Source organism: Rhinolophus sinicus, chromosome 6, assembly GCF_057876585.1.
Source record: "Rhinolophus sinicus isolate RSI-liver-muscle chromosome 6, RSI-T2T, whole genome shotgun sequence".
Classification (NCBI taxonomy): domain Eukaryota; kingdom Metazoa; phylum Chordata; class Mammalia; order Chiroptera; family Rhinolophidae; genus Rhinolophus; species Rhinolophus sinicus.
The window spans coordinates 1,024,178-1,043,853 of NC_142506.1; the positions used below are offsets into that span (position 1 = coordinate 1,024,178).

The following is a 19,676-nucleotide window of genomic DNA, read 5'->3' on the forward strand; positions in this document are numbered from 1 at the left end:
CTGTATGTGCCACAGGGGTTCCCCAGGCCCCCCGTATTAGGACACAGCTGGGAGGAGGGCTACCAGACATGGGCGCCACAAGCAGTCACAGCAGAGCAGGAAGGGTGGGAACATCTGAGTTTACTTGAAGCACCAAAGCAGCAGGAGGGCTCAAGTGTATGTGTGGGGGGCAGGGGCAGGGGCTGCAGCTGGATTTGGGGGTCAGAGATGATTTCTGGGTCCAGAAGCCTAGACCTGGAAGCAATGGAATCCCTGCCATTGAGTGAGTGGAATGTACGGTTCAGAATGCCCAAGAACGGCTCTGTTGTCGGAGCTCGGGGCTCTCAGGGCTGCTTACCCCCACTCCTTCCCCAAGCACGGCCAACAAGGCCACACAATGGCACACCTGCCCACACAGCTGGGGGTATCCACAACCACAGCACGCTGCCACTTCTAAGACAGTGCACAAAGCACATCTTACACACACACCACTGTCTGGGGACGGACAGGGCCCGGGGCTTAGGTACCCGTCCCAGTGTGACTCAGTTCTGACTCTGGGACCCACAGGCTCCAGGTGCACCCCTATCCCTTCCCATGTTCCCCGAGGAAGGTCGTATCATTGATCCCAGAAGTGAGGGAGTGAGGGTAGCTGGCGCTTCTGGGGGCAAGTGTAGGTGCAGGGGGCAGGCCCGATGGTGGGGGCTGGGCCAAGGAGGTGGGATTGGGCAGGATGAGGAGCTGAAGGGTCTGGGTAGGGCTGGGCTTTCCTTCCTGAGCTGCTGGAGGCAGGGCCAGGCACAGGGTCCAGGTGGTCAGGGGCCAAGCCGCAGCGAAGCTGACAGCAGGCTGAGCAGCAGCCCGAGGCCAAGCAGGGCGGCGCTGGCCCGCAGCCCACCGTCGGCCGCGCTGATGTTGCACAGGAAGCTCTGGCAGCAGTGGGTGCCCATGGAGGCCACGCCGAGGTTGACGTTCGGGGGGGCAGGGCAGATTGGGGAGCAGCCCTTGTTCAGACTGTGGCCAAAGTCCACCATGTTCCCTGCACCGGAAAACGAGGCTGTGAGCAGAGAGGCAGAGGGGACGGGGCTGGGGTCGCGGCTGGAGGCCTGGCTGCCCGGGCCAGCACTCACCGATGCCAGCAGCGGCAGATATGGTCACACAGTAGTTGTCAGAGTCGGAGCAGATGGTGGGTTTCAGGCAGTAGAAATTGCTATTCTGATTCGTGCAAGAGAAGCACACCAGGGAGTGGGCTGTGGAAGGAGGGGACATGCTGTAGGTGACATCCAAATGCAGGGTTTCGGGAGCAGGGGTGAGGCCTCCAGTGGGAACAGGATGGAGGAGTGACCGCTGGGAGAGGGGCCTCTTAGGTTGCACAGAGCAGTGGAAATGGGCTCAAAGGACCCCTGGGCCCATTGAGAGAAGGGGGACAGGAAGTCCGGGAGGAGGGCCTCTCACTTTGCTCCACACCCAGGGCCCCGAGGGCATCTCACCTTGCTCCACACCCAGAAGGGCGGCCAGCAGTACCGGCAGGAAGACCTTCATTCTGGAGGGGACAGGCTCCCGTCTGGGTGTCACAACGCCAAGAAAACCGTATTCTAGAGAGACATAGCTCATAGCGGGAAGGGCCCTGGCACCCAGCAGTACCAGTGGCTCTGGGAGCCTGCTGTCCCCACTTTGTAGACAGGAGCGGGACCTGCAACTTCTAGCAGTAGGGGGGGAACAAGGGGTCTTTCTGTTCCATCCTAACCTCCCCTTACTCAGTGCAGACTCCTAGCTGAGACCCCTGCCCAAGCCTGTGGCTGTTGCTGGGGGAGGGGAGTACAGGAGACCAGATAAGGGAACTCATTAACGTTCTTAGAAGCACACAGAAAGGAAGGCCAGAGTGGCTGTCTGTGGTCCTAGGGATGGGGGATGGTGACCAAGAATGCAAACCGGCTTCCCAAACTTTCCATGGACCAGCTCCATGTGGGGTCCCAGGGGCTGGGCTGGGCTGGGCTGGGCGCATGCTGGCTTCTCTAGCAGAGCACCTGCCTAGGGCAGCTCTGGTGCTGGGGAGGCCCAAACATTCTGTATGTTATTCAGTGCTGAAGTCCTCGTAAGTATCTATTGCCCCGTTTTGTGGCTGGGAAACAGGCTACTGGCAAGTCTCCACCAGGTGGGAGACTCTGCCAGGTGGGTGTGAGTCCATGGGTGCTGCCCTGTGCTCTGCACCAGGACACCTTGGCCAGCCACCCGTGGCAGTGGGTGGAGAAAGCACTTTGAATGTGACCAGCTGGGTCCTGGTTGTGTTCAGCAGGAGGTATAGTGTGGGAGTTAGAGTCTGAGGCCTAATGCAGACTCCTGGGCGGGGGAGGAGCATTCTGGGCCGGGAGATCTCGCTCCCAGGCACTGGGAAGAACACCAAAGAGAGAACAGATCTGGGGAGGGGGCTGGGGGAGACCATGAGAATGAATGGGCCCCAGGCCTTTCCTGCCCAGCCCTGGGCCTGGGCTGACAGGTTGGCATCGGAGGGCAAGAGCTACCGATATTCAAGAACAGTGCCCAGCCAGCTGGGGCCTCTCCCTAGATCCAGGCAATTCCGGGAGGAAGATGCCTGTTTCTGCCTCTTCCCTAAAGTTAGGTTTGGGCATGGAAGAGCCCTGAGCTGTCCTCACAGAAGCTCTGGTGTGAATAGCCACTGTCACAGCCAGCGTCCCCACCATCCCCTGCCAGGAACCCAACCAAGCAGGCCCAGCTAGGCTGAGTCGGCTGGAGTGGACTGGACCGGCATTAGTAGAGTCGGGCATTAGTAGGGTCGGACGAAGGGAGCCCCCGAGGGCAACCAGTGCGCTTCCGGGGCGGTGCCATCCAGGACCCAGACTGCGAACTCCTCCCCCAGGCTCAGGGGCTGATTTCTGGGAAAGCTGGGCATCCAGTGACTCGGCTAGCAGGAGAGGTAGGAGTCTATCCTGGTCTCCAGGGGTGAGAAGGGACCGGGTGGCCCAGCGCAGGGGGCCTGGGCTCCTGGGTACTTCATATGCTTGCGTAATCTATGCCAAACAGAGTGCTCACCGCTTGCCTGGGCAGGCTCGTGTCCCAGCGTGATTCACTAGGGCAGTCAATTCTCCCTGCCGGCCTCCAAGATCCCGGCCCCTTCTCAAGTAAGAAGGGCTGCCCCTCCCTAGTCTCCACGGGAGGAGCCACGGGGAACCCAGAGTTGGGTGATAGGCCCCCAGTGCCTGCGCAGCCCTGGGCCGCCAGCTAGGGAGGGCGCATGGCGGCGGTCTCCGCGCGCTCCCGCCCCAGATCTCTGGAAATATTCGGGAGGGCTGGGGGACTGGGAGTGAAGGCTCAGGCCCCTGCGTCCGGGCCCACCCGCACCTCCGACTTCCAAGCCTTCCTCGACCTCTTCTGTGCTTTCCTTGGCGGCCCGCTCGCTCGCTCCCCTCCGCGCCCTGCAGGGTGTTTTCCGGGGCGCCAGACCTGCCGTGCCCGCGCCCCCAGCCCACCCTGCCCGGGCCAGCCGACTCACCGCAGGGGACGCAGCTCCACTGCCTCGGCGAGCCGCTCCAGCCGGACTAGCACGCAGGCCGAGGCGAGGGCATCTGGAGGGGCGGGCGGGAGGCGGAGCCGCGGGCGGGCGCAAGCGGGGTCGGACTTTCCCGCGAAGGCGGGAGGGGGCGGGGTCGGGGCGTTTCCGCGGGGGCGAGCGGGGGGCGGAGTCGGGGAACAAGGGGACCCTCCTCCCGGCCCGGGTTCGCAGGCCCGGTCCCCGGCTGGGCTGCGCTAGTTCCCAGCGGGCCAGGCGGGTGTGTGGGGAGGGGCGTTCCTGCGAGGCCCGAAAGCCCACAGGTGGCCGGACACCTTAGGGGCTGAGCACCGGGGAGGGAATGCGTCCGAGGAAGCCGATGGGGCAGTAGTGGGAGTCCCTTCTGCAGAGCAGGGTGGGCAAGGTGAGGGGGTGGGTAGGAGGTCTTCGGCCTGGGCTCCCTGAGGTCTCGGGCTCCAGTCCTCGCCCCGGCGCTGAGCTGTTAGCCCTCCCATGTCTGGGGGAGGGGTGGTGACGGGACAAACAGCGCGAGGTTGGAGGAGGGGGCTTCTGGTTTCTGTGGCTTCCGGGCAGTGGTGTGGGCAGCAGGGATCCCCAGCGGGAGATCTGGCCCTATGAGCGTCCATCCATCTTTGCAGGCTCCGGGCCCCTCTTCTCCCTGGGCGCAGGGCCGCCTCCTATGTAGCTCCCACAGCTGGGCCAAGACCCTCAGCCCAGGATAGACTCAAGAGCCTACTGTGTGCTCCTGGGGCCCTCCCTCCCAGTCTACAGCCAGGGGGCCCACTCACAAAGCTTGCCTGACCTGACCCTGGGCTCAGAACCTAGAGGCACCTGTGTAACCAGCTAAAGGACTTGGTGGGTGGGGCCTGCACGCATCAAAGCCAAGAGACAAGAACAGGAGTTTACAGCAAAGAAAGTAAAGGTTTATTTAGGGAATTGGCATCAAGCCTGGAGACACAGGTGAGCTAGTACTCAAAGACCTGGGTCCCAGATGGCCACTAGAGGATAGATTATATAGGGGGAATCATCAGGCATGGCAGTGAAGGGAGTTGGGGTCATGGTCTCTACTGATTGGTGGGGGCTTGGGCAGGAGGCAGTTGATCATTGTATCAGTTCCTGATGTCAGCCGTGGCGGAGTCCTGTCTGGTTTTGTGAGGATGTGGTCGGTGGGGTCATTCCGCTTTCATGGGTCGGGGGCTGAAACATAACTGAGGTCCAGCTTTGTTTGAAACTTTGCTCTAGTTTGGAGTCTGGTTATTGTATCTTTGTGACGGTCGATAGACCTGAAGCTTCATTCTTAAGGGAATTTGACACAGACCAGGACCTTTTCCTGAGGCCTTAATGATTAAGGGAGCAGACGTGCAGTATGTGCAAAGGTGGAAGGACCTGGTTGAAAGCAAGCAAGTGCGTCGTAGTTCTGTTAGACTGAACAAAGCTAGCTTGAATTAAGGAAAAGTCACACTTCAGAAATGAAGTTCATGTGCTGTTCCAGATGTTAGAATAAAGCCGGGGTCCTTGGCCTGACATCAACGGCTTCCCTTCCATGTGTTCTGTCTCCAGGTGCCCATTCAGTGCCTTGTCCTTCAGGGAATATTCACAGAGCACCTGCTGTGTATGGCCTTGGTCTGGACCTGCAGCCCCACCTTTCCAGCAGCCAGTCCTGCCCTATGCAACATCCTGGCACCAGCAATACCCCAAGCCCACTCCTGTTTCTGGCCATGTTTCATGTGTGCCTGTGGGCCGTCCACTTGACCCCTGGTAGTTTCCTCCTCTTGCTGCAGAGCCCCCTCTGTGGGTTTGCGTGTTTCTGCCACCTGTGTGTTCTGGGAAATTCACACTTCACACTCTTACAGCACATGTCCTATCGGGAGCTGTCACAGGGAGCTGTCACATGTGACCTTTTCACTCCGCCCTTCTGAACAGTGACAGAGGGCCCCAGGAGAAGGGGCTTCTTAACTATACTCACGGGGTAGGTGGGGGTGATGCAAGGGGCGGGGGGGGGGGGCTGAGGCAGGATGGCCAGGATGGAGCTGGGTGAGAAAAGGGACCCTGGGATAGTGACTAGTCCTGTGGGCAAGGGCTAGGAGTCCATTAGGTATCATGTGAGGGGTGTGCATGGGTGTGGAGTGTGTACGTGAGTGTGTAATGTGAATGGGTGTGAGTGTGTGTATAAGTGAACCCTTGTGTCTGCAGAGTTCCAGGGTCTGGATCAGCTCCTTGTATGATCTGTGATGTGGGATGACGGGAGCATGGAAAGATCAGCTTGAGAAAGCTTGTAGGGGCCTCTTCCTTGGATGCTGAAGGCAGGGAGCAGACTGTATCATGAGATGTCTTCAGCTGAGGTGTGGTGACATCCGTGGGGGTTCCGCAGCTCTCGGGGTGATGGCTCTGCTACACCAGGGACACAGCCGTGCAGTAGGCTGTTCTATTGGGCAGGAAGAGCATCCAGCAGGACCTTGTGCTCCAGTCCCATGTGTCACAAACCCTAGGAGTCCCAAGGACGCAGGCTTTATTCTGCAGGCCATCACCTGCAGGGCTCTTGTGTCTTGTGATGGGGCAGTTAGAACTCTCTGTGCACCTGCTCCCCACACCCCAGGTATCTGCTTGCCCACCACTGCTTCTGCTGTGGGGAATAAGACTCCTGTAACTAGGTCTCAGATGTTTGGGAGGCAGGTCTGAACTCGCCAGGTGTGTCGTCTGGCCACCTGGGCCTGGCACACACATTGTTAGGAATGCATGTAGGAGATTTGGTTACCTGGGTCTCTGCTGGAAGCTGCCTGGTGACAGTGGCCATCGGCTGTTCCTTGGACAGGAGCCAGCAGTCTTGTGATGAACCAGAGTGCTGTGGCCACCAAGTGGGCACCTGGGGTCACTGCGAGGTGATCTCCCCTCTGAGGCATCTCAGACATCTGATGTGGGTGGGGAATTTCAGGGTGAGGTTGGCTCACAGCTGGAACTTTCTCTTCCTCTCTCCACCTCACAGGGTCTCAGGTGACCTGACAAGCTCTGACCTGGAGCAGCCTAGGCACCCAGGCTTCATCCGGGGTGGACAGGAGGACTCGCAGCACATTCCAGTCCAGGCTGGGGGTGCAGTGTCACACCCAACCACCGTGCCCCCTGTTGTACTGATTTTCTCTGTCTTTGAGGTCCGGCTGTGGTCCCATGTCCCCTGTCAGCATCCTGTGCTTTTAGTCTGTCCTCACCTGGGCCAGTCCCTGCCTAAGGATGTGCTTTCTAAGCACTGCTTGTCCCAAGAACGCCTTTCCCAGGCAGAACATGATTTCTCGGGATGTCCAGAAGGTGGTCAGGGCCTGCCATCCCTCCGGGATTTCAGGGTTGTATCCAGGAGGAATTTGACACCTCATCTGGTTTTCTGTTACACCGGGCACACGTTGGGCAGGGCTGGCTGCTGGAAAGGCCGCAGGCTCCATTCCCACTCTCAGAGTGAGGCTCCGTGTGGGGCACACAAGGCCCCTGCGGGTCTGGTCCCTCCACATTGCCAGCCCCCTCTCCTTTAGCCACCCATTTGGAAAGCTCCTGGGTCCTCATGTTCTTTGGGCTTCGCGTTCTAACTGCTGATGCTCCCCTCCCCCACCCCCCAGCACAATGCTTTTGGCTTCTCCTAATTTGCCCCACAGCCCCTGTCCTGAGCAGGACCCAGTGGGAGGGGTAGGTGCGGCCTTGGCCAAGTGTCTCCCCACACGAACACTTCCTAGGAATTGGTGCTGCCCTCCTGCAAAGGGCCCAGACACCACCTGCAGCACCCACTGCCCCTCCCCAGGCTGCTTGCTCCTAGCCAGGTTGGTCTAGGAGGCCCTGGAACGACCCCCTTTGGCCCCTGAATTTCTGTTCCCTCACCCCCCATGTCTCTTGGTTGGGCCACATAGGCCTTGGGCAGGGCCCCCGCTGCTCTCGTCCCTAGCTGGGAGGGAGGCCCGTCTGGCGGCCCAGGGTGCAGGGGCAGCAGCCTGAGGAGCCTGTGAGGGTGTGCTGACTGTGTGACCTTGAGCTCCCCACCTGACTTCTCCGGGCCCAGCTCCCAGTCTCAAAGTGGAGCCTCAGTACACTCCTCTCAGGCTGGCTCCCCGCTTCTCTCAGAAAACAGGCCCAAGCGCTGCCATGACTTCAGAGCCTCTGCTCCAACCACTGGAGCCTCAGGCCCTTCCTCTAACCCACACTCCCACCTCAGGGCCTTTGCACAGCTGTTCCCAATCCTGGAGCAGGAAGTGCACTCCAGACATCCCTGGCCTGTGCCCTCACTTGTCTGCTCAGGTGCGCATGTCAGAGAGATCTTCCCCAACTTCCCACGTGAGGCCCCGCCCCCTCCTGTCAGGGAAGCACCTGGCACTTCTCCCCCACTTTGAACACTGCCTAGCGTGTAGTGGTGCTGAATAAATAACTGGATGAGTACATCTGAATGGGAATGCAGCTTCAGAGATGATGTTGTGGGGACAAGAAGCCACAAACTGAGAATTTAGAAGCACCATGTTTGTAGATGGCACTGCAGGAAGGAGGGGCGGGGGACTACGGTCTCCTAGGTCCTTTCTATACCAAGGCCACAGGCTCTCTGCATGCACAACCGGAGACCCTCCTTGAATTGCCTCGTGGGCAGCCGGTGGAGCAGCCCCTGTGACATTCCGCAAGGGGTGAGCTGGCCTTTGTAAGTTAGCAACGTCAGGCTCCCTGCAATGGGAGCCGAGAACATGTTCCAGTCCGTCAGAGTACTTTTTCCAGAAGGCAACGAAGACACCTTTCCTCATGATAGGTTGTCCTAGTAGGACGTGAAGGATCTTGAGAGCGGAGACCTACCTTGTCAGTGTCTCCTGGTTAGGGAGGTAGGAAAGTGGCAGGTCGCAGAGCAGGCTTACCTGTCTGGAGATGGTGGTCCAGAGAGGCCGGCTGGGGCTGGTGACCTGGAGGCCGACATTTGTGGGTGGTTGATGGAGACACAGAGGGCCAGAGGCCTCCCTCACAGCAGTGCCCCTCCAACCGTCCACCCCAGTGCATGGGAAAGACACCGCGTCCTATGAGGCTGAAGTCCGGCATTCCCGCCTCAGATAGGCAGGGGCCGTCCCGACCCCACTTTCCACCAAGTTCTCCGCCTTCCTAGGGGTTCGGCAGCCCCGGGGCTTCCTGCACACCGGCAGTGGCCTTGGGAGGGCCCTGGAGGCCTCGGTGAGCACGCTCTCCAGGCCAGCCTGAGGGCGGGGCCTGTGTCCGCGTCCCTGTCCCTGGTGCTAGCTCCCTTCCTGCGGCCCTCGAGCGCGCTCTGGTGGCCGGAGCTGGAAACACACCCTGCTGCAGACCTAGAGGCCGCCGCCAGTCCAGCGGGAGGCTGTGGGCAGTCCTGCCGACCGGTTCTCCATTCTCCTGGACAGTAAGTGGGTTCACTCACACGGTCCCGGGGACAGGCCAGCTTCATTCTTTTCATGTAGCTGCTTTTATCTCAGAAGTCTCCAGGCGGTCCCTGCCCTGGGCCCGGGTCAGTGACTCCCGCCAGGCATAGATGACCTTCCCAACTTGAGTCTTAGGGTTCCTCCCCTCTCACAAGCAAACTTGCTTCAAGTTTCACAAGGTGTCCTGAGCGTGGGGAAGAGCCCCTCCGTGGGGACAGTGCTGTTGCACTGGGGAGTGGATGCCCAGTCAAGCACTGGCACCGGGACGCGGCAGCTTTTCCGGGGGCCCAGCTAGGCTAGAGAGCCGTGTGTGGCTCTGAGCTCCTCCAACAGAAAGCAGCCAGCAAAGGCCAGAACTGACCCTGTGCCACCTGAGGGTCTGAAATCAGTTATCTGTGGCCACCGGGACTCTAAATGGCCAGAGGCTGGAGGTGCCGCTTACATAGACCATTGCTTTCAGCAGACTCACCCTGGACTCTGACATCAACACAGTTCTAAAAACCCTCAGCCCGGCCAGCGGGGTGCCATCAGAGGAGACTCCCTTTGGGCAGAGCTGGCTGCGCTCCAGCACCTTTCCGAGAGCCCTGTCCACGTCGGACCTGGCTCTCTTGAGGGGGGATGGAATGGTGTGCTCTGCGGCTGCCTGACTCGGTCAGCAGGGGGCAACAGCTGTGAGCCCCAGGAGTGAGAAGTCAGGATCATTCGTGCAGGAGACTCAGTTGTCATTTCCTGCTAGCATCAGACCTTTGCAGACTAGCTTGGTTGTAAAATTCTACCAGGAAGTGCAGAAAACTCACTCCTCAGCTTCCCAAATGGGAAAGAAGCAAGTCACTAGGCTGTCCTCACGCCCTGCCCCTTGGCCATTTGGCTGGAGTAGAAAGCTTGTCCTCTGAGAGGGGAACTGCCAGGTGTTCCGCCACCTCTATGCTCCTCCCTGCATACTCTTTGTCCTTGGTCACAGGGCCCGCTGGGTGGCTCCCTATACCATCCCATGCCCCAGCTGACTTCATTCGGGAAGGGCAGGGAGGAGAGAGGAAGGACTCGGAAGGGAGGGGCAGGGAGGATGTCAGTTTGGGTTCTCTGGGAAGCAGACAGCAAGGGAGACAGAGAAATGCAGGAGCCCATTGGCAGGGGTGCCTATGGAGGATAAGGGAGGAGGAAAGGGTGAGATGGCAGAGCCTTCTGGCCCCAATGGGATACCTGCAGAGCCCTTGGAAGCGGGGAGGGCAGGAGGGAGTTCTGGGGGGAGGAAGTGGGGGATGGAGAGCAGCTGGAGAGTGGCCAGGACTTGGGGGCCACTGAAGAGCAGGAAGGTGCTGGCGTTATTGGCCCAGGCCTGGCGCCTGTCCCTGATCAGCAGTGGAGGGAGTGGCAGGGGCGTTGGCACGAAGGACTGGGCTGCTATAAATACTCCTCACACAGGGTGTCACTCCAAGGGACTCCTTTGGATTCCATGCAAGAGAAGGGAAGATGGAAATCTTTTAGAAATGGCTTTGCCATAATGATATTTAACCTACTGTATGTGTCATGGCACTTTGAGCATCTCACTCATGACTTAAGGATCTGGCAAGAGGAGGGAGATTCCCTAGGTCCTTGACACCCCTGGGCCAGGCCTCAGCCTGGGTCCCCACGGAGAATTCTCTCTGGGCCATGGGTGGGACTCAGGCTGTGGGTGAGGCCCAACCTTGGTCGGTGATCCAATGACCATGGTCAAGGACAGGCCACCACCCCACCCGGTCCAGCCACAGTTGTCCTCTTCCTGGGGAGGCCGGGATCCCTCCCACCCCTCCAGTAGACTCATGCCATAGCAAGCACACTTTTATGCATTTGGCCAAAATCCCATGGTAAGAAATGTATTTGTCATTCTGACCAATGCATATAAATCCTGGTTATGGGGGGCACTCGATATTTTCCGTTCTACCTAGGGTTACCTCATTTCACTCTATTTTTCATTAAACACCAAATCAAAAGCCACTATACCAATTTCACCACCCACAGTTCGGAAAGCACCGAAAACACCCCTAGTCCCGGATGTTTATTTTTCGGATGACTTCTTAGGACTTTTTAAAGGGAGCAGGCACTTTTAATGTAATTAAAGCATTAAGTTTGAGAAAGGAAGTGAATGTTTAATGGAAATGAACTGACCTGGGCCATAGGAGATGGGCCCGGGCCACCCACCAGGTCGAGCCTGTGCAGAGGGGGAAGTCTCATGGATCTCCACAGCCTGACGTGGGAGCCCCCACAGATGCCCACACCCGGGGACTCTACTGTGTTGTCCACTGTGCCCATGGGCTCAGGAGGCTTGTGTGTGCGTGCGTGTGAGTTGGGGTACAGCATGGAGCCAGGCAATCTCTGGGCATTCCCCTTGGTCCCTCGCCCGCCCTCAAGGAGCTCCCACATCCAGCAGTGAACCAGCTAGCTCCCGTCCTGAAGGAACTCAGGGCCCTGGTGTCCATTCAGAGATGGACAGACTTGTGTTAATGCCAGCCTCCCCGTGAGCCATGAGGGCTGCTCAGACAACGAGTTGTCAAGGTCTCAGGTAGAGGTGGGGGAGAGGGAGAAGTGCTGAGGATGGGGTGAGGCAACCAGGGGCAGAGATGGGCAGAGTTATGGGTGGGCCATAAACCTTTGCGAGTGAGCTGAGTGAGTATACAGTGGCGAGATGGGGTCGGGGACGGCCCCCCGCGAGGGGACCAGTGGGCAGGATGCAAGAAACCGTGCCAACTCTGGGCCTGGGCTCTGGACCCAAGGAAAGGACACTGGTGGGCAGCGGGGGAGATGTGAACACGGTCTGTATGGGGTTCTGTGCGAGTCTGGCCACAGGGCTAATTTCTCGTGTTTGACCTTGGAGATGTGGTTATGTAAGAAGTTAACATTTGGAGAAGCTGGGCAAAGGAAGTACAGGAACTGTACTATTTTTGAAACTTCTTTGTAAGTATGAACTGATTTCAAACTGAAAAGTTAAAAATGTTTTAAAAGCAGCAGGGAGTAGGCTTGGTGGAGCTGCGTGGTTTGGGGTTCTCGTGGGGGAGCGGAACCCAGTGTGTAGGAGGCGGACCTGGAGGGCGCGGAGAAGGGCAGCAGAATTACGCCCTAGACCAGATTGGACGGGGGCGGGGGTGTCAGGGAGAAAACATTTCAGCAGGTCTCCTTTGCTGTGATGGAGAGGAATGGTGAGGAGTGTGCAAACTCTTTTCTTCATGAAGGGATCTGGGGACCAAAGAGGATGCCATCGACGGCTTGGGGCTGGCAGGGCTGGTGCAGCCGGAATACAGCCCCTCCTGTCTTACTGCCTTGGTGTGAACTGAGCGCCTGGTTCTCATTAGATGAGAAGGCTGTGGGGAGGGAGAATGGAGCAACCTCTCCACTTAGTCTTGCCTCCACGATACCTTTCTACATGTGTGTGTGGGTGTCACCTGGCCCTTAATGGTGTGGGACACTGCTGGCTCCTGCCAGCTAGGAGACCCCAGTCAGCTCTCAGCTGTTCAAAGCCTCTTCTACCCCCGAGGTCAGCGTGGCGCTTCTCCTGTGGGTCAGTGTGAAGGGGCAGCTGGCACTTCAGACAAAGGGCTTTATTAAAGGGAGCATGAGCCTGCACGTGGCTAAGGTGTTCTCATCCTCTTCTTCTAGAGGCTTCTCTGTAGTCACCCTGATGCTAGCCAATGGTGTTCACCATCCTTTCTGCTTTCAGATGGGGACCATTGGCCCAGATGTCTAAGTTGGCTCCCTTGTGGCCATTCTTCTCATAAACACCGCTGCTGACCGGCCTATCCAGGCCCTTGGCTGGGAGGTTCAGCCACAATCACAGACGACTGGCACTGCCAGGAGGAGCCCACGTGGACTGAGTAGAAAAGGCAGGTGGATAAATAACACCACAGCTTGAAGGTCCACCCTAGGCACGAGCACTGCAGACAAGGAGCACAGCATTTGAAACAGCAACGAGCAGGACAGGGGACCTAAAGTGTCATCTCTCGCGCTTGGGGGAAGAATTGACTACAGAGAGCATATGAGACTGTCCAGAGAGTCAAAGGACAGGGTCAGAAGCCCCTTAGATGGAGGTATGATGGGCCTAGAGCTAGTGCTGGGGTGACAAGGGGGTCACAGGCCCTCAGATTGTGTTCCTTGCTTGAGAAGGGACTGGGCACATAACCAGGGCCCACATCGTCCCCAGCTCTGCCCTAGTTTTGCTGCATATCCTGGCAAGGCCTGGCCTCCGAGCTCCTGGGCTGTTCCATCTGTGCAAGTTGCTGGCTGGACAGTGACGTGGCTCAGGAAGCAGGACCCATTGGAGAAAACGGGTGACCTGGGGTCAGGCAGAAGGGGGTGGGAGATGGTGGTGTGGCTGGCGCAGCAGTGCAGCTCTGGTGATGTGACTAACTGATGGCCCGGAAAGTAAGGAGTGGGAGGGTGGAGGGCATCAGTATGAACCGATAGACCATCTTTATATCCTCTTGCGTTAGCGTCTCCACTTGGAAGTTTTTCAGCACCTAGGACAGAGGCGAGGGTTGCGCCTGGCCAGCTGGTCAGCTCCATAGTCCTGGCCCAGCCTCCCCCTCCTGCCAGGGTCCTACTACGCGGGCGGGCGCAGCAAAAGGAGAGGCCTGTGGTCCCCAGCCCGGCCTCCCAGCACGCCCCGCCCCGTCCCCACCCACAATCCCGGTCCAATGCAACCGCGTCACCCCAACAGCCCCGCCCAGACCGCTCACGTGGTGCAGCAGAAGCAGCATCTCGGTCTCCGCCAGGCGCCGCCCCAGGCACTGCCGCGGGCCAAAGCCAAAGGCCAGGGAGGGGATCCTGGTGCCCGAGCCCCTGTTGTCCAACCAGCGCTGGGGATGATAACGCTCCGGCCTAGTGAACACGGCGGGGTTTCGACCCAGGCAGTAGAGTTGCACTTGGACGAGTGTCTGCAGAAGGGGTGGGGTGGGGTGGGGGAAAAGGCAGGGTCAGCTGCCCCGTGGGAGAAGTAAAGCAGGCTTGGGGTCTGCTGGAGGGGCTGTGGGGCCTCACTCACCCCAGCCGGGATATGGTAGTTCTGCATGACCACGTTCGAGCTCACCTGCCGCTCCACAAAGATACCCACGGGGTACAGCCTGTGGATGGGGGCATCCGACAGGGTCCTCAGGTGGAGGACCTTCTGCAGCCTTCCTAGTTCAGGACACACCAGCCAAAGGGAGCTCCTGCGCCCTCACAGGTCCCTTGGGCACTGGGTGCGTCCTTGCCCCTCATGAGCTCAGCCAAAGCTCCTCCAGCCTGAGCAGCCCTGGGCCAAGGAGGGCATGGCCCAGGACGGCACCCAGGAGGTAGAAGTGGGATGCCAGAGGACAAAGTGCCCATCCCTCTACAGAGAGGAAGAGGAGGTGCTGGGGGGGCGATGCATCCTTGGGCAATGCTGCTGGTAGCCCAGGATCTGCCTGTGAGTGCTGCTTCCCAGGCCGCAGGCCAGCTCAGGGAGCCACACCTACCTCAGGGTCTCCTTGAGGGCAGCCCGCAGGAGTGGCAGTTCTGTGCTTGCCCTCTGGGGGTTTTCAGAGATCTTGGCCTCAGCCAGCAGGGTCTCCTGCCGTAGGGCCTGCTGCACATCAGGGTTTCGAGCCAGCTCAAAGAGGGTCATCAACAAGGGGTATGCCGTCTGCAGGGGCCATGGTGCAGGGCTCAGACCTGGGCACAGGCCATGCACCTCAGCCCCCGGGGCACCCCTCCCAGGAAGGTGGTCTTCCCCTGGGGGCAGGTTGTCTCAGACCCACGGTGATGTGCATACCTAGAGCAGGATATGCTGAGACCTCAAGACCCACCTCTTCTACTCTCCTTGCGTCCCTCAGAGAAGGCATCCCTAGTCTCAGGGAACACCCAGGCCTCCTCCTGTCACTTCAGGCCTGGTTCTCACCCTCCTCTGGGCTCCAGGAGGGGCTCAACCTTGCTCTCTACCTGGGGTGGGCATCTGGGGCCCCAAGTCCATCTACTCCCAGAGGGTTATCTCCCCTGGGCATCTGCAGCCAGGTCAGACCCAGCCAGTCCCTCCTCCTCGGGCATTTCCATGTGCAGGGCGAGGCAGCCGAGCTCGGTCTGAGATCTGGGAGACATTAGCTCCTAAACCCCATTCCCATGGCAACGTGCCCTGGCATCCCCTGATGTGTGACAGCGGCTCCCTGCTGCTCCTTTGCTTCAGTCCATGCTATGCCCTGTGGCACATGAGGGATGCTTAGGGAGCAAAAGTTTGCCCCACATGCCCCCTCACTGGCGTCCTCTGACCTTGGCTGCAGGCCTGGTGCCCGAGTCCCTTCCCTTCAGGGGCCCTGACCTCTCTGCCCTTATCTGCCCTCTGCTCAGCCTCACTGCCTTCCCTTGCTGTCTGCTGTTGCACCCTGGGCTGCTGCCCTCCCTGACTCCTCTTCATGGCATGCATAACTTCTGTGTGGTTCTTCCATGTTCAGCTGTGAGTCCTCTGCCTCTAGGAAGCCTGCCCAGAGCTGCCCACTGAGGCCCATGTCCTCCCCTGGGCTGTCTCGCCACATGACAGCCTCTGCTCAGGGAACTTCTCTCCCAGGGGTCTGTGACTCTCACAGCATCCCGGTGCCAGGCCCAGAGCAGCCCTCAGAGACGCTGGCAGGTGAAGGTTGGGTCTAGAGGGAGGAAGCTTTGGCTGCACGCCACACCCCAGGGCCCATCCTGCCCATAGTGCTGTGTTGCCATCTCCTCTTCCCTCTAGCTGGAGCACTATGCTGCCCTTCCTGTCATCAGCCTGTCACCGACACAGGATCTTGAATGAAAGCCAAATGAACTCTGTCACCGGGCAGGGTCCCCTGTGCTGCAGCCCAGCTGTGTGTCGGCCGTTCCCCTCTTTCCCAAACCCTGATGGTCTGAATGTGGCCTGTGCTGCAGCATGTCCCCGGGCCTCGTCACTGTGCAGTCTGCCTGGAGCATGGCTTCCCACGCGAGTAACTACAAACCCTCCCCTTCGAAAATTGCTCCCACGTGCACTCCACTCAGAGCCTTCCGTCAGCTCAGAAGCTGAGGGCTAAGACTAGAAGTCTTGGAGGCACAGACTGGGGAGGGCCATGCAGGAGACACTTGGCACGGGAGGGCTTCCTGCACTCAGGAGGCTCCATGCTCTAAGGGCAGGGCTGGTGGCTGGCCTGACCGTGTCCACGCTCCCAGCAGTGAGGTCGATGGAGCTGGCCCTGATGGAATCCAGGGTCATGTCTGCATGCAGGAGCAGCTCGGCCACGATGCCGCTGTAGTTCCGTGGGCGGCCAAGGGCCAGCTCCTGGTAGATTTTCTGGATGGAATTGTTGGCTGTGGACACAGAGACAGAGCCCTGGGCCTGGTGTTGGGAGGCACTGCCTCCCGTCGTCCTCCTACCCGGCAGCCCTCAGCACCCCGTCTCCATCTCCTGCCCAAGGCCTGGGATGAGCCCCGCCCAGCGCTGCCTCACTGCCAACTCTCTTGAGGACTGAGAAGAAGCCATGGCCCTGTGTACTGCCTCCGTCCTCTCCCGAGTGGCCCCCGTGTCCCTGCCACACAGCACTGCCGGTCCCTGCCCTCACCATACTGGAAGATGTAGTCCCAGGCCTCAAAATGCGCTTTCCACGCCTTGGGGCTTGTCCAGCGGGACAGGCTCCTGGGCATGAACATGAGCTGCACGGTCGTCCTCAACATGACCTCCAGAGCATGGATGAAGTTCAGGCTGGCTGGACTCGGGCTGTGGCCCAGGAGGCCCAGCCGCTCCCCGAAAAGGGCCAGGTTGCTGGCTGCAGGGAGGGGGCGCTGCTTAGTGAACGGCAGCCCAGCACTGGCCCTGGTCCTGGGCTGCCCAGCTCCCCACCCGGCAGCTGCCCTCGGGGACCCTGTACCTTCTATGGTGTAGCAGAAGATGCTGGGCTGGATATCCAGGGTGAGGCTCCCTCGCGCGTTCTGCAGCACCTTGGACAGCAGGATCTTGGCGAAGTCCCTCGCCACGCTGTCCACCATGGGGAGGTACTTCTGGACGGCCTGCAGCGACAGCACGTCCGGGTTCAGCCGCAGTCGGTCCGAGCGCCATTCGGGCCCATTTCTGTAGCACAGATAGTGAGCTGCAGGGCAGCCCGAGTCGGTATCTGGCCCCCAGCTCTGCACGCATCTTCCTCATCCCCAAAGGGACACAGCGAGGCAGGGAGCTGCCTGCTGCTTCTGAAGGGCAGGCAGCCTGCGCTTCAGCCCCGGCTGCTCCACTTTCTTTTGGGGAGGCCTTACTGCCCCGGGCCAAGGGCGCTCAAGTCTGCTATGGGGCTGAGACCTGGGCTTCTGCCTGAACGTGCCACATGGGTTCACTGAGTGTGCTCATGCCAACTTGCAGGCTGTGTGCCGGGTACACACATCGCCCATCCAGGCCCTCCCTTGGTGTGGAGACCTTTTCTGTGAGGAAGGAGGCTGGCCCTCCTGTCGAGCTATGCCCACCCTGCTCACACCGTGGCCCTGAGTGACCCTCATCTCTCCACCCTCCCAGGTCCTGAGAATGCTGTCTCTGTGCCAGTGGCACCTACCCCTCTACCTACGGGGTCTCCAGCTCCTCGATGGCATGAACCAAATCATAGCGCTCATGACATACTCAAAACGGAGCCCAGGCACCTGGGGACTCTTCGGATGTCCCCCAGGGGACAAGGGGGATTTGCATTCTCGGCCACATTCCAGCATGACTAGCGGCTTTCCCAAGGCTAGCCGCCGGCAGGCACGGGCACACACATGCACAGAGCACACACAAGTGCAAACACACACGCCTGTGCATGAACACAGAGAACATGTGAAAACACACACCGACAGAAACAGCGCACTCAAAAACATGCATGCACATGCAGACACACAAAGCACATGCATGCACACAAAGTAAGCAAGAAATGCACACATGCGAACACGTGGGGACACATGCACAAACACACATACAACACGCACGAGCACATACTAGCACATCAACATGGGCAAAAGACATCCATCACACACATATAACAACCACACACACGTATTCACACACAACAAATGTACTCAGGCAGGCACAGACAGGTGCACACCAGACAGACACACATGCCCACATGGGCACCCACTTAAAGCTTAGCTTCTGATCAAAGGTACCATCAGCAACCAGTCCGCCATGTCCCCGGCCCCAGGACTCTCCCCACCTAAGGGAAGTTTGCCTCAACTCTAGGATCCACGGGACCCCTCGCGGAGACTGCGGCCTGGAACCTCGGGCTCCAGCACACGTTACTGTGTGTCCCTGGCCTGTGACGCCGCTTCTCCAGGCCTTGGCTTCCTGACCTGTAGGAGGGCAGAAACCCAGCAGCCTGCAAGAGAACCCCACGAGGTCCGCGCAGACTGGGTGCTCCCAAATGGCCGCTGCCTCTTCCTCTCACGCTAAAGGACGGCCAGTGCTCAGGTCCCTGGCTTAGCCCTGCTCCCCTCCAAGCCCAGGGCACACGTGACCCTCTGGGGTGGGCACTCCTTGGGAGCTGTGCTCACCCTCTCTCCACCTGCCCGGGTAGGGCAGGCCTGCTTCAGCTCATCCCTGTCTTGCCTGTCTCTGCTCCTAGGCTGCCCGTTCCCCACCCTCCTCATCCAGACTCGCCCTCACAGCAAGAACACGCCACATTTATGCCCATAATGCTGTCGGTGGGCCAGCCAGGGGTCCAGGACCGTCCGATGGGGTAGATAGCCGTCCGCCTGCTTCAGCCTCTCCACGTCCTCAGGCAGCATCACGAGGACTATGTGTTTCCCTCCCACGTCGTACCTGAGGGACAAAGTCCAAGCCCTGCCGGGGGCTGTCCTCCCCAATCCGGACCATCTCCCGACTGTGGCCCTGAGCAGGCAGACCCTCCAGCTGTCCACCTGGAGCCTCTCCCACTCGTGTGTGGGGCCCGTCCGTCAGCCGCAAGCCCTGGACTGCTCCGTCTTCAGGGAGAGCCATACCCGCCTGCTGAAGGGAGCAGGCCCCCTGGGAGGACTGAGCAGGTGGTGGGGACAGAGGATGCAGAGTGTTCTCGCCGACGTGGCCCCTGGGGAGCCTTACCTGAAAATGGGCCCCAGCTCCTGGAACATCTGCTGCATCTGCAGGTGGAGGTCCTCAAAGCCCTGCTCCTTCCAGATGTGCAGCAGCCTCAGCCACCTATTGCCTGGACACCTGGGGATGGCCTCGAAGGGCAGCACGGCCTTGTGGGCCGCAGCCGCTCCGGTGGCCAGGCTGCGCGCCCAGCGCAGGGCCAGCCGGGGCCCTGCCGTCCACACTTCTGCTTTGGCCCACAGCGCCATGCCAGTGCCCCTCCACTCCCTCTCAGCCTAATCCTTTTATCTCCCCTGGGGGCCCGGAAGGCTGACCAATCACGTCATGGGACAAAGTGTCCCTGGACGAGGCCAGGAGGCCCGGGGCAGGGGTCAGGGCCGGAGGCCTCCAGGCAAAGGAGGAGGAAAGAGATAGATGGCGCCCAGTTACGCAAGGCCTGCTGGCGGGTGGGAGTCCAGAGCAGGTGCGGGTCTGGAGTGGGGGCTGAATAGGGCTGGGGTGGACAGGAGGCCTCTCTGTCCTCTCCGTGGATGAAGGGAGCAAGATGGATGGGCCCCTTATCTTATCCAGAGATGAGAGGGAGCCTTGGATATTTTTATCTCCTTTCCACAAGGACCAGAACAGGAAGGAGTGGGGTGCTGTGCGCCCCTTCCATTAACATGCACGTTCTATCGACGCTTCCCCAGGCCTCATGCTGGTTGTGGGGAGTGGAGCCAGAGGCCAGCAAGGGCTCCTCCCAGCGAGGACTTTC

General features: G+C 59.7%; 2 protein-coding genes across 2 annotated transcripts; both read right to left on the bottom strand.

Annotated features, from left to right (window-relative positions):
* Positions 1–100: 100 nt before the first annotated feature.
* On the bottom strand, positions 101–3,645 carry LY6E (lymphocyte antigen 6 family member E). The gene is made up of 4 exons (XM_019712294.3): positions 3,488–3,645; positions 1,467–1,571; positions 1,107–1,226; positions 101–1,015 (listed from the first exon to the last, which is right to left on the bottom strand). Exons 2-4 carry the CDS (start codon positions 1,516–1,518, stop codon positions 792–794), a joined length of 396 nt encoding a protein of 131 aa, XP_019567853.1. The 5' UTR covers positions 1,519–1,571; positions 3,488–3,645; the 3' UTR covers positions 101–791.
* Positions 3,646–12,458: 8,813 nt separating this feature from the next.
* On the bottom strand, positions 12,459–19,368 carry LOC109434846 (cytochrome P450 11B1, mitochondrial). The gene is made up of 9 exons (XM_019712174.3): positions 18,935–19,368; positions 18,500–18,655; positions 16,752–16,951; positions 16,446–16,649; positions 16,040–16,194; positions 14,364–14,530; positions 13,913–13,991; positions 13,608–13,805; positions 12,459–13,388 (listed from the first exon to the last, which is right to left on the bottom strand). Exons 1-9 carry the CDS (start codon positions 19,171–19,173, stop codon positions 13,275–13,277), a joined length of 1,512 nt encoding a protein of 503 aa, XP_019567733.2. The 5' UTR covers positions 19,174–19,368; the 3' UTR covers positions 12,459–13,274.
* Between the last annotated feature and the right edge of the window lie 308 nt (positions 19,369–19,676).